This window comes from Phocoena sinus, chromosome 1 (assembly GCF_008692025.1).
Source record: "Phocoena sinus isolate mPhoSin1 chromosome 1, mPhoSin1.pri, whole genome shotgun sequence".
In the NCBI taxonomy this organism is placed as follows: Eukaryota; Metazoa; Chordata; class Mammalia; order Artiodactyla; family Phocoenidae; genus Phocoena; species Phocoena sinus.
In genome coordinates this window covers 141,925,334-141,938,191 of record NC_045763.1, presented here as the reverse complement: position 1 = coordinate 141,938,191, position 12,858 = coordinate 141,925,334, and the positions used below count along the sequence as shown (strand labels likewise).

General features: G+C 38.8%; 1 protein-coding gene across 1 annotated transcript in view; it reads right to left on the bottom strand.

Annotated features, from left to right (window-relative positions):
* Positions 1-2,219: 2,219 nt before the first annotated feature.
* HMCN1 (hemicentin 1) overlaps positions 2,220-12,858 on the bottom strand; it is a 521,707-nt gene continuing 511,068 nt past the window's right edge. Inside the window, exons 106-107 of the mRNA XM_032606174.1 lie at positions 5,349-5,475; positions 2,220-3,816 (exon numbers count right to left, since the gene is read on the bottom strand). Coding sequence (XP_032462065.1) covers positions 3,450-3,816; positions 5,349-5,475 — 494 coding nt within the window. The 3' untranslated portion in view covers positions 2,220-3,449. The remainder of the gene's footprint in view (positions 3,817-5,348; positions 5,476-12,858) is intronic.

Genomic DNA, 12,858 nt, shown 5'->3' with positions numbered 1-12,858 from the left:
TTTTCTTTTGCCCTACTGATGTATGTGGGGAGTTTCTTACCTTTTCGGATGCCTGAGTTCTTCTGCCAGCGTTCAGTAAGTATTCTGTAGGAGTTGTTCCACGTGTAGATGTATTTCTGGTGTATCTGTGGGGAGGAAGGTGATCTCTGCGTCTCACTCTTCTGCCATCTTCCGGAAGCCTAAGTTGTGAACTTTCAAATATGTGAACATGCATTTGTATGTCCAGTCATGTAAGTTAGTTCACATGTCTGGTGTACATTGTCATGTGCATGCTTCCTCTACAAGTGGTTGTGCTTTTGTGTACTTTACTGTACAGTGCTGTATAGAGTACAGTAGCACAGTATCTTTATTTCAAGCCTGGGATGTCCAGAAGCAATCGTGAAAGCAGTAGTGATGTAACTGGTCCTGCTAAGAAGTGCCAGGAATTGGAGGCCCGGAGAAAGGATGAAGAGAGACAAGAGAAAGAAGTAACTGAAGAGATTCACAATGCAGAAAATGGCAAGGGAATTTTCTTTATTTGAGGAGGCACTGTTAGTTTTTGAGGCACAGGACCCAGATGTAGAACAATACATGAAGGTTGCAGCAGCCATCCAGAATGTAAACCAGGGCTACCATGTCATCTGCGATGAGAAAAAAAGAGCTACCACCCAGACATCACTGGATGGTTTTTTTCAAGAGGGTAAATTGAATCCAGCAAGGAACCAAAACCTGCACCATTGATGTCAGGCTTGAGTGAAATTGCAGCTTGCCCTTTGCTCTCCATCTCCTATTGCTGATGATCCTTCAGCTCTACCATTTCCCACCTCCTCTCCTGCCTCCAGTAACTCTTCTTGCCTGTTCACTCGATGCTGGCCCCTGTATGCCATCTGTTGTATTACTGTAGTTTTAAAGGTACTGTAAGATTAAAAGTGTTTTGTTTTTTGTGTTTTTTTATGTATTATTTGTAAGAAAAGTATTATAAACCTGTTACAGTACATTACTATATAGCTGATTGTGTTAGTTGGGTACCTTAGGCTATCTTTGTTGGACTTACGAACAAATTGGACTTGTGGACGTGCTTTTGGAATGGAACTCATTTGCATGTAGGGGACTTACTGTAGTTGATGTCTAATAATAGTGTTGTGGTCGGAAAAGATGCTTGATAAGATATCAACTTTCTTAACTTTACGGAGGTTTGCTTTCTGGCCCAGCATGTGATCTATCCTGGAGAATGTTCCATGTGCACTTGAAAAAAATGTGTATTCTGCTTTTCCATGGAATGCTCTATAAATATCAAGTCCATCTGGTCTAATGTATCATTTAAGGCCTGTGTTTCCTTATTGATTTTCTGTCTGGATGATCTCTCCATTGATGTAAGTGGGGTGTTAAAGTCAGTGTGGTTCAATTAAGAAGAAGCTCAATGGTCAAAGTCACGTGCTGGAATTGTTTACCAAAGTAGGCTGTAAAGTATCCTTTCTAGGGACTAAGGAGTTGAGCAGATATCTTGACTATATTAAACCAGCATTCTCCAAATGTTCAGTGATATATTACAATATATTGGGGACAAATGTTTGTGATTAAATATTTTGGTAATTGTGGACTTGAACAATTTAAATTTGTTTACTACTGAATTTCTAAGATTATTTAAGTATCAGTACTCATAGTAAATATTTAATAGGGGGATATGATATATAGTGTTTCACAAACTTCTTGATATTGGAACTCAGTTGACTCAAAGTACCTTCCCTGGGCTATTGTTCTGTAGAATATTCTTTGGCAAACATTGATTTAGGTAATCACCCTCCTGACTGCCTGGCTGTGGACTAGATGATTTTTCCAGGTTTCTTTGAATAATGCGAGCTAGGTAAACATTCTTCAATCATAGGCCATGATCAGACCTTTGCTAGCTTATTACCTATCACAGGTAGATGAAGTCACATTGTGTGATACAAAACTGTTCAGCTAGGTGAGAAAACTGTCATGAAATGGAGATACTCTTTAACGTGGAGTCATGGGAGGTAGAAGGTATGACATTTTTGTGACTAATTAGCTGTGTTGTCTTAAGGAAGTTACATAAGTTATCTGAATCCTAGGATCCTGACATATAAAACGTGAATACTACTATCTCAAGAGCTGTGATGATTAAATTATGATATGTATGACATACACATATATGTATGTGCATCTATAAACTTTAATACTTCAGCTATAAGGAAACAAATTTTAGGTTTTCAAAAACGTTAAGAAAAAGGATGTGAAAATTTTATTGAGGCAGGTTTTACTGTAACAATGTTATTTTTTTATAAAATAACTTTATAAAAGAGTCCATCAAGATATTATATAGAAAATACACACGAAGGAAATATATGTACACTTCATAAAAATAGAATACATCCTGCCAATTGCTTCCAGAGTCTGTTACCACCATTTACAGTGTATTGACGTTTAACGTTTATGCTAATTTGAACATACAAGATTTTCAAGAAAAACAAAACTGTCCCACCTGTATTTAAAATAAATTGTTTCCAATTGACAGGAAAATTAAAAAAGTCTAGAACGTAAAAGTTATGGAGATGGGACTTCCCTGGCAGTCCAGTGGTTAGGACTTTGCCTTCCAATGCAGGGGGTGTGGGTTCAGTCCCTGGTTGGGGAGCTAAGATCCCACATGTCTCATGGCCAAAAACCAAGACATAAAACAGAAGAAGTATTGTAACAAATTCAATAAAGACTTAAAAAAAAAAAAGTTATGGCGCTAACTGAATGGAAGGCCATGTCAAAAATGTTAGAGCAAAGATCCATGCCATAAATAATCACTGAGGACAAAAATATTTTTTCCTGTTATCCTAACTGGTTCAGCTGGTTCCACAAAGTCACTGAAAATAATCTCCTCATTTTGGATGTTCAATCAAGGTGAGCATCATTTGGTATCAAAACTTTCTAGAAGCTGTACTATATTTCTACAATGAGTGGTATTTCTTTCCTAAGTGAACATAAGTATGTAAGTCCTATTATAAAGTATTAATACATAAAAAAAGCATCTTCATAAGTTACTCGGTAAGCTTTGATCAAAACACATAGCAACCAGTTTTATTATTCTAAAAATGGTTAAATGCTCAAATCCACTTGGCTTTTTTTTTCTTTTTTTTACAGGAAATTATCTTAGCTACTATGTTACTATAACACATCACTGATGGGTCCTGTTAGATGTTCAGAATAATCTTTGCGAAGTATCTGCTCCAGTGTAATAAATAAAGAAAATACTAAGGGACTTTTCTAGACCTTACCAAAAGATATGACCATGGTGGGATCATGAAAATACCTCAGCAGTACCAAGGAAGGCACACAAAAGAGCATAGCACCATTTTCAAGTTGCCAAGATTGCAACTGCTCAGGAGACAGTAATCTGGAAGAGAACTTGATTCCCATGATATATGCAGTTTAATTATGTGGATTAGGCTTTGGAGAGCTGCTTAGTATGGATAGGCAGACACAGCTATATAAACTATGAATGTGGTCTGATAGTCAATGGTCCCGTTGGCACTGTAGGATAAGGCTTGAACCCTCATGCGGTAGGTCTCTGGTTCTCGTAGAGGTCGTGTTGTGTACACCACTCCTTTAAGGTTTTCATCCCTTAAGGCAAAAGGAACAGTCTGTTCCTCATCTATCATGAGGAAAGTTGTCCTGGGATGCATCACTCCATCCTGTGTGTATGCAACCAGCCGGATCAAATCCTGATTGGCGTCTATTCCAAATGGGAGGGAGACAAGTTTGTATTCCAAGGCATACGGGCTCAAGGCACATTCCAAATCATTGGGTGGACAGTTCTTGAGGCAGAACCTGAGGACCACAAACACATGAAATGTATACAGTTATCTTGGCTTGGAAGCAGGAGAAAGCATGATGCAGGTGATCATGATCCATGACAACTTTTGGGCATTAAAGGCAGGAGACAGTCTGACTACAAAGCACTAAGGCTCACCCCATGTTCTGTGTCATTAACGGAAACCAGATGCCAGATGGCGAGGAGACTGTGCTGGTCTGGAGTCATATATCTCTTCCTCAGCTCTATTAAAATCAGAAGCTTTTGAACCATTGAAAAAAGTATGAGTACCACAAGATTGCCTTTAAAATGAAGTCAGTTTTGGAAAGAGAAGCATCTGCACATATATTGGAAACAAGGACTTCTTAAAGAGAAGAATGTAAATGATTTAAAAATTTTAACATCTACCCTAAGACTATTTGAAAGCGGAAATAGAATATCTTGATATTTGGTTTACTTTTCTAAAAATAATAAAAGGTCAATTAGGACTCCTGAAAAAAAACTTCCTTCTGTATTTGCCTTCCACATGATTTTAGATTAAAAATACTATATTTTCTTTTTCCAGGGCCCACAGTGGTTGTTTTTGAGTCATCATGACTTTTAAATTGTCTGCCAGAAATCACTGGTAATAAAGAGTAAAACTAAAAAAAAAAAGTACAAAGGATAATGTTCTGAAGATTAGGATTCTTCAGTCATAGTATTTTTAAAAGTATCCTAAGTCTGCACTTTTAATTTTTTCCCTTTCCTTCCTATTACCCTCAGACAGATTACAAATAGGTTTTTGATGGATCCTGGCCAGTCCACACTTGAACATGTTACAGTAACATGGTAGTCACCGCTGAGAGGAAAACGAAGTGTGAGATCCAACCAGCATTTGGTTTCAGAACCACCTTATTAGTGGATCCTATTCATTATGGCTATTATCTCATTTTCCAAGCACCCCACTAACTTGGTACCTAAACAGAATACAACATTTCTGTAAGGGGAGGGAGAAAATAGAAGAGTGGTTTATTCAGGACCCAGAAAAGACAGTGTTTCAGACAGCAGGATACGTAAGCAAGATGAGATGTAAATGGACAGACCACTGACTCATCTTTGCTCTCCTCCACGCTCTCATGGAGTCATGTTGACTCATCACCATAACAGCCATGATACTTCTTGGAGCGCTCTAACGTCTGAGAGCCCTGAAAACCCTGAGGCAACACCAACGGAAATGAGACAATTTCAAAGAAAAGCAGGCTCTATCACCCTATAAAATGTTTCCTGATGAGGCAGAATTATAGATGTTGCTTGGTGGATTACATGCTGGGGAGACATGCTCCAAGAAACCCTGCAGCTCAAAGTGATGGTTTCAGCTGCAGTGGCTGCTGCAGGATGAGCTCATTTTTTGCCAGTTCACTGAAGAAGGAACACATCGTAACTCTCTATCCCCTGGGGGGCTATTGACTTCCTGTGAGTGAAACATGACTGCAGACAGGGGTTGTTGGTCAAGGAGAGAGAGGAAGAAGGATTTTCAAAAGCATGTCCGGGAAGAGAAGGCAAGACATACCCTGACACAGGATCCCGTTGGTAGTCAGGTGGACAGGGCGTCTGGATGCACTGGTAACTTCCTCTCATATTGAAGCACATGCGATTCGGTCCACAGTGTACATTCTGCTCCAGACACTCATCAACATCTACAATAGCACAAGGAACATGCACCATCAGCAACTTGGGTCACAACACACCATCAGGGCAGGCATTGTGGATACTGGACTGGAACGTTGAGCGCTAGCTTTCTCCTTGCCATGAATGAACTTGGTAGCTGCACTTAAGCTTCTTCACCCACCAAGTGGGGATCCTGATTCCTGGTGTGCTATTTCCCAGACTCCTCTAAGTTTTTTTTTCTTTTAACATCTTTATTGGAGTATAATTGCTTTACAATGGTGTGTTAGTTTCTGCTTTAAGACAATATGAATCAGTTATATATATACATATGTTATGTTCCCATATCTCTTCCCTCTTGCGTCTCCCTCCCTCCGACCCTCCCTAACCCACCCCTCCAGGTGGTCACAAAGAACCGAGCTGATCTCCCTGTGCTATGCGGCTGCTTCTGACTAGCTATCTACCTTACGTTTCGTAGTATATATATGTACATGCCTCTCTCTTGCTTTGTCACAGCTTACCCTTCCTGCTCCCCATATCCTCAAGTCCATTCTCTAGTAGGTCTGTGTCTTTATTCCTGTCTTACCCCTACGTTCTTCATGACATTTTTTTTTAAATTCCATATATATGTGTTAGCATATGGTATTTGTCTCTCTCTTTCTGACTTACTTCACTTTGTATGACAGACTCTAGGTCTATCCACCTCATTACAAATAGCTCAATTTCGTTTATTTTTATGGCTGAGTAATATTCCATTGTATATATGTGCCACATCTTCTTTATCCATTCATCCGATGATGGACACTTAGGTTGTTTCCATCTCCTGGCTATTGTAAATAGAGCTGCAATGAACATTTTGGTACACGACTCTTTTTGAATTATGGTTTTCTCAGGGTATACGCCCAGTAGTGGGATTGCTGGGTCATATGGTAGTTCTATTTGTAGTTTTTTAAGGAACCTCCATAGTGTTCTCCACAGTGGCTGTATCAATTTACATTCCCACCAGCAGTGCAAGAGGGCTCCCTTTTCTCCACACCCTCTCCAGCATTTATTGTTTCTAGATTATTTGATGATGACCATTCTGACTGGTGTGAGATGATATCTCATCGTAGTTTTGATTTGCATTTCTCTAATGATTAATGATGTTGAGCATTATTTCATGTGTTTGTTGACAGTCTGTATATCTTCTTTGGAGAAATGTCTATTTAGGTCTTCTGCCCATTTTTGGATTGGGCTGTTTGTTTTTTTGTTATTGAGCTGCATGAGCTGCTTATAAATTTTGGAGATTAATCCTTTGTCAGTTGCTTCATTTGCAAATATTTTCTCCCATTCTGAGGGTTGTCTTTTGGTCTTGTTTATGGTTTCCTTTACTGTGCAAAAGCTTTGAAGTTTCATTAGGTCCCATTTGTTTATTTTTGTTTTTATTTCCATTTCTCTAGGAGGTGGGTCAAAAAGGATCTTGCTGTGATTTATGTCATAGAGTGCTCTGCCTATGTTTTACTTTAAGAGGTTGATAGTGTCTGGCCTTTAATTAGGTCTTTAATCCATTTTGAGCTTATTTTTGCTTATGGTGTTAGGGAGTGATCTAATCTCATAGTTTTACATGTACCGTCCAGTTTTCCCAGCACCACTTATTGAAGAGGCTGTCCTTTCTCCACTGTACATTCCTGCCTCCTTTATCAAAGATAAGGTGACCATATGTGCGTGGGTTTATCTCTGGGCTTTCTATCCTGTCCCATTGATCTGTCTTTCTGTTTTTGTGCCAGTACCATACTGTCTTGATTACTGTAGCTTTGTAGTATAGTCTGAAGTGAGGGAGCCTGATTCCTCCAGCTCCGTTTTTCGTTCTCAGGATTGCTTTGGCTATTCGGGGTCTTTTGTGTTTCCATACAAATTGTGAAATTTTTTGTTCTAGTTCTGTGAAAAATGCCAGTGGTAGTTTGATAGGGATTGCACTGAATCTGTAGATTGCTTTGGATGGTAGAGTCATTTTCATAGTGTTGATTCTTCCAATCCAAGAACAGGGAACATCCATCTATTTGTATCATCTTTAATTTCTTTCATCAGTGTCTTATAATTTTCTGCATACAGGTCTTTTGTCTCCTTAGGTAGGTTTATTCCTAGATATTTTATTCTTTTTTGTTGCAATAGTAAATGGGAGTGTTTTGATTTCACTTTCAGATTTTTCATCATTAGTGTGTAGGAATGCCAGAGATTTCTGTGCATTAATTTTGTATCCTGCTGCTTTACCAAATTCATTGATTAGCTCTTGTAGTTTTCTGGTAGTATCTTTAGGATTCTCTATGTATAGTATCATGTCACCTGCAAATAGTGACAGCTTTACTTCTTCTTTTCCAATTTGGATTCCTTTTATTTCCTTTTCTTCTCTGATTGCTGTGGCTAAAACTTCCAAAACTATGTTAAATAAGAGTGGTAAGAGTGGGCAACCTTGTCTTGTTCCTGATCTTAGTGGAAATGCTTTCAGTTTTCACCACTGAGGACGATGTTGGCTGTGGGTTTGTCATATATGGCCTTTATTATGTTGAGGAAAGTTCCCTCTATGCCTAGTTTCTGCAGTGTTTTTATCATAAATGGGTGTTGAATTTTGTCAAAAGCTTTTTCTGCATCTATTGAGATGATTACATGGTTTTTATTCTTCAATTTGTTAATATGGTGTATCACATTGATTGATTTACGTATATTGAAGAATCCTTGCATCCCTGGGATTAATCCCGCTTGATCATGGTGTATGATCCTTTTAATGTGCTGTTGGATTCTGTTTGCTAGTATTTTGTTGAGGATTTTTGCATCTATGTTTATCAGTGATATTGGTCTGTAATTTTCTTGTTTTGTAGTATCTTTGTCTGGTTTTGGTATCAGGGTGATGGTGGCCTCATTGAATGAGTTTGGAAGTGTTCCTTCCTCTGCAAGTTTTTGGAACAGCTTCAGAAGGATAGGTGTTAACTCTTCTAAATGTTTGATAGAACTTGCCTGTGAAGCCATCTGGTCCTGGGCTTTTGTTAGTTTGAAATATTTTAATCAGTTTCACTTTCAGTACTTGTGATTATTCTGTTCATATTTCCTATTTCTTCCTGATTCAGTCTTGGGAGATTGTACCTTCCTAAGAATTTGTCCATTTTTTTCTAGGCTGTCCATGTTATTGGCATATAGTTGCTTTTAGTATGGTCCTTTGTATTTCTGTAGTTTCAGTTGTAACACCTCCTTGTTCGTTTCTGATTTTATTGATTTGGGCCCTCTAACTTTTTTTCTTGATGAGTCTGAAGGTTTATCAATTTTGTTTATCTTTTCAAAGAACTGGCTTTTATTTTCACTTTAATACTTTCAATTATTTTTATTTTATTAAAAAAAACTTTATTGGAGTATAATTGATTTATAATGTTATGTTAGTTTCAGGTGTATAGCACAGTAATTCAGTTATACATATACATAGGTTCATTCTTTTTTAAAGAACCAGATTTTAGTTTTACTGATATTTTCTACTGTTTTCTCTTCATCTCTATTTCATTTATTTTTACTCTGATCTTTATGATTTCTTTACTTCTACTAACTTTGGGTTTTGTTTATTCTTCTTTCTGTAATTGCTTTAGGTGTAAGGTTAGGTTGTTTGAGACTTTTCTTATTTCCTGAGGTAAGCTTGTACAGCTATAAACTTCTCTCTTAGAACTGCTTTTTCTGTGTCCCATAGGCTTTGGATCGTCATGTTTTTGTTTTCATTTGTCTCTAGGTATTTTTTGATTTCCTCTACTTTCTTCAGTGATCTGTTTGTTTAGTAGCATACTGTTTAGCCTCCATGTGTTTGTGTTTTTTGCAGTTTCTTTCTTGTAGCTGATTCCTAATCTCATAGCATTGTGGTCAGAAAAGATTCTTGATTATGATTTCAATTTTCTTAAATTTACTGAAGCTTCCTTTGTGGCCCAGAATGTGATCAGTCCTGGAGTATGTTCCATTTGAACTTGAATGTGTATTCTGCTGTTTTTGGATGGAATGCTCTATAACCATCAATTAAGTCCATCTGGTCTAATGTGTCACTTAAGTGCTGTGTTTCCTTACTGATTTTCTGTCTGGATGATCTGTCCATTGATATAAATGGGGTGTTAAAGTCCCCCACTATTACTATGCTACTGTCAATTTCTCCTTATATGTCCATTAATAACTGCCTCACATATTATGGTGCTCCTATGTTGGGTGCATATATTGGATTGGCCAATAAGTTCGTTCGGGTTTTTCTGTAACATCTTAAGGAAAAACCTGAAAGAACTTTTGGTCAACCCAATATAGTTACAATTGTTATCTCTTCTTCTTAGATTGATTCCTTGATCATTATGTGGTGTTCTTGTCTCTTTTAGCAGTCTTTATTTTAAAGTCTCTTTTGTCTCATATGAGTATTGCTACTGCAGCTTTCTTTTGATTTCCATTTGCATGGAATACCTTTTTCCATTCCCTCACTTTCAGTCTGTATGTGTCCCTATATCTGAAGTGGTCTCTTGTAGACTATATATATACCAGTCTTGTTTTTCTATCAATTCATCCATTTGTAAACATGTCTTTTGGTTAGAGCATTTAATCCATTTACATTTAAGGTAATTATTTATATGTATGTTCTTACTGCCATTTTGTTAATCCTTTTGGATTTGTTTTGTAGGTGTTTTTTCTTCCCTTCCTCTTTTGTTCTCTTCTCGTGATTTGATGACTATCTTTAGAATTGTATTTGGATTCCATTTTTTTTTGTTTGTGTGTGTGTATATCTATTATAGATTTTTGGTTTGCATTTGCCATTAGGTTTTCATATAGCTGTCTATATATATACATGATTGTTTTAAGTTGCTGATCTCTTAATTTCAAGTGCACTTCAAGTATCCTGCATTTTTACTGTCTTCTCATGATTACTGGGTTAGATATCATATTTGAACGTGGATGATTTCCTACCTTTACTGTAGGTTTGCCTTTACCAGTGAGCTTTCCCATTTTGTAATCTTCTTGTTTCTAGTTGTGATCTTTTCTTTTTCACCTAGAGACGTTCCCTAAGCATTCGTTGTAAAGCTGGTTTGGTGGTACTGAATTCTTTTGGCTTTTGCTTGTCTGTAAAGCTTTTGATTTCTCCATCAAAATCTGAATGAGAGCCTTGCTGGGTAAGAATCCTAGGTTGTGGGGTTTTCCCTTTCATCAGCTTATTCACCACTCTCTTCTGGCCAGATTTTCTGCTGAAAAATCAGCTGATAACATACAAGGGAAGCCCCATGAGGTTATTTGTTGCTTTTCCCTTGTTGCTTTTAATATTTTCTCTTTGTCAGTTTGATTACTATGTACCTTGGCATATTCCTCCTTTGGTTGATCCTATATGGTACTCTCTCCACTTCCTGGACATGGGTTACTGCTTCCTTTTCCATGTTAGGCAATTTTTGGCTATTATCTCTTTATATCTCCTCAGGCCCTTTTCCCCTCTCTCCTCCTTCTGGGACCTCTACTATGTGAATGTTGGTACGTTTGATGTTGTCCCAGAGGTCTCTTAAACTATCCTCATTTCTTTTCATTTTTTTCTTTATTCTGTTATGTGGCAGTAATTTCCACCACTCTGTCTTCCAGCTCACTAATCCATTCTCTGCCTCACTTATTCTGCTACTGATTCCTTCTAGTGTGTTTTGCACTTCAGTTATTGTATTCAACTCTGGTTGTTCTTTATATTTTCTAACTCTTAGTTAAAAAGTTCTTGTAACTTCTTGCTCTGTGCATCCATTGTTTTTCTGAGTTCTTGGATCATCTTTATGATCATTACTCTGAACTCTTTCTCAGGTACATTGTCTATCTCCACGTCACTTAGTTGTTCTTCTGGGGTTTTATCTTGTTCCTTGGTCTGGAACATACTCCCCTCTCCCTCGTTTTGTCTAGATTTCTATTTGTATTTTTATGTATGTGGAAGGTTAGTTATGTTTCTTGACCTTGGAGAAGTGGCTCCCTGTACGGGATGTCCTATGTGTCCCAGAAGTACACTCCCTTCTTGTCACCAAGGGCCAAGGACCAGCTAGTCCTGGGGTAGGTTCTTATCTGTGTCTGTGGACTCAGTTCTGCAGGCTGCCAGACTGTAGTTTTCTTGCTTCTGGTGGGTGAAGCTGGGTCTTGACCCTCTGGTGGGTAGGGCCATGTCAAAGGGCATGTCTAGAGGTGGCTGTGGGCTCAGGAAGTCCTTATGCAGCCTGTCTGCTGATGTGTGGGGCTGTGTTCCTGCCTTGTTGCTTGTTTGGCCTGAGGTGTCCAGCATTGGGGCCTACAGGCTGTTGGGTGGGGCCAGATCATGGTACCAAGATGGCAGCCTCTAGGGGAGCTCATGCTAATAAATAATCCCCCGTACCTCTGCCAGTGGTGTCCTTGTCCCCACAGTGAGCCACCTCCTCAGGAAATCCTCCAGGACCAGCAGGTAGGTCTGGCCCAGGCTTCTAATGAAGTCACTGCTTTTGCCCTGGGTCATGGTGTACACAAGACCTTCTATGCACCCTCCAAGAGTGGGTCTCTGTTTCCCCTACTCCTGTGGAGCTCCTGGACTCAAGCCCTGCTGGCCTTCAACATCAAGTGCTCTGGGGGCTCCTTCTCCCAATGCCAGAACCCCAGGCTGGGAGCTTGACATGGGGTTCAGAACTCACTCCTATGGGAGAACTTCTGTGATATAACTGTTCTCCAGTTTGTGGGTTGCCCACCTGGGGGTCATAGGGTTTGATTATATTGCGAGTGAGCCCCTTGTACCGTCTTGTTGGGTTTCTTCTTCTTCTTTTTTTTTTTTAACATCTTTATTGGAGTATAATTGCTTTACAGTGGTGTGTTAGTTTCTGCCTTATAGCAAAGTGAATCAGTTATACATATACACATGTTCCATTTCTCTTCCCTCCTGCATCTCCCTCCCTCCCACCCTCCCTATCCCACCCCTCTAGGCGGTCACAAACCACCTAACTGATCTCCCTGTGCTATGTGGCTGCTTCCTACTAGCTATCCACTTTATGCTTGGTAGTGTATATATGTCCATGCCTCTCTCTCACCTCGTCACAACCTTACTCCTCCCCCTCCCCATATCCTCAAGTCCATGCTCTAGTAGGTCTGTGTCTTTATTCCTGTCTTACCCCTAGGTTCTTCATGACCTTTTTTTTTCTTAGATTCCATATGTGTTAGCATATGGTATTTGTTTTTCTCTTTCTGACTTACTTCACTCTGTATGACAGACTCTAGGTCCATCCACCTCACCACAAATAACTCAATTTTGTTTCTTTTTCTGGCTGAGTAATATTCCATTGTATATATGTGCCACATCTTCTTTATCCATTCATCTGTTGATGGACACTTAGGTTGCTTCCAACTCCTGGCTATTGTAAATAGAGCTGCAATGAACATTTTGGTACATGACTCTTTTT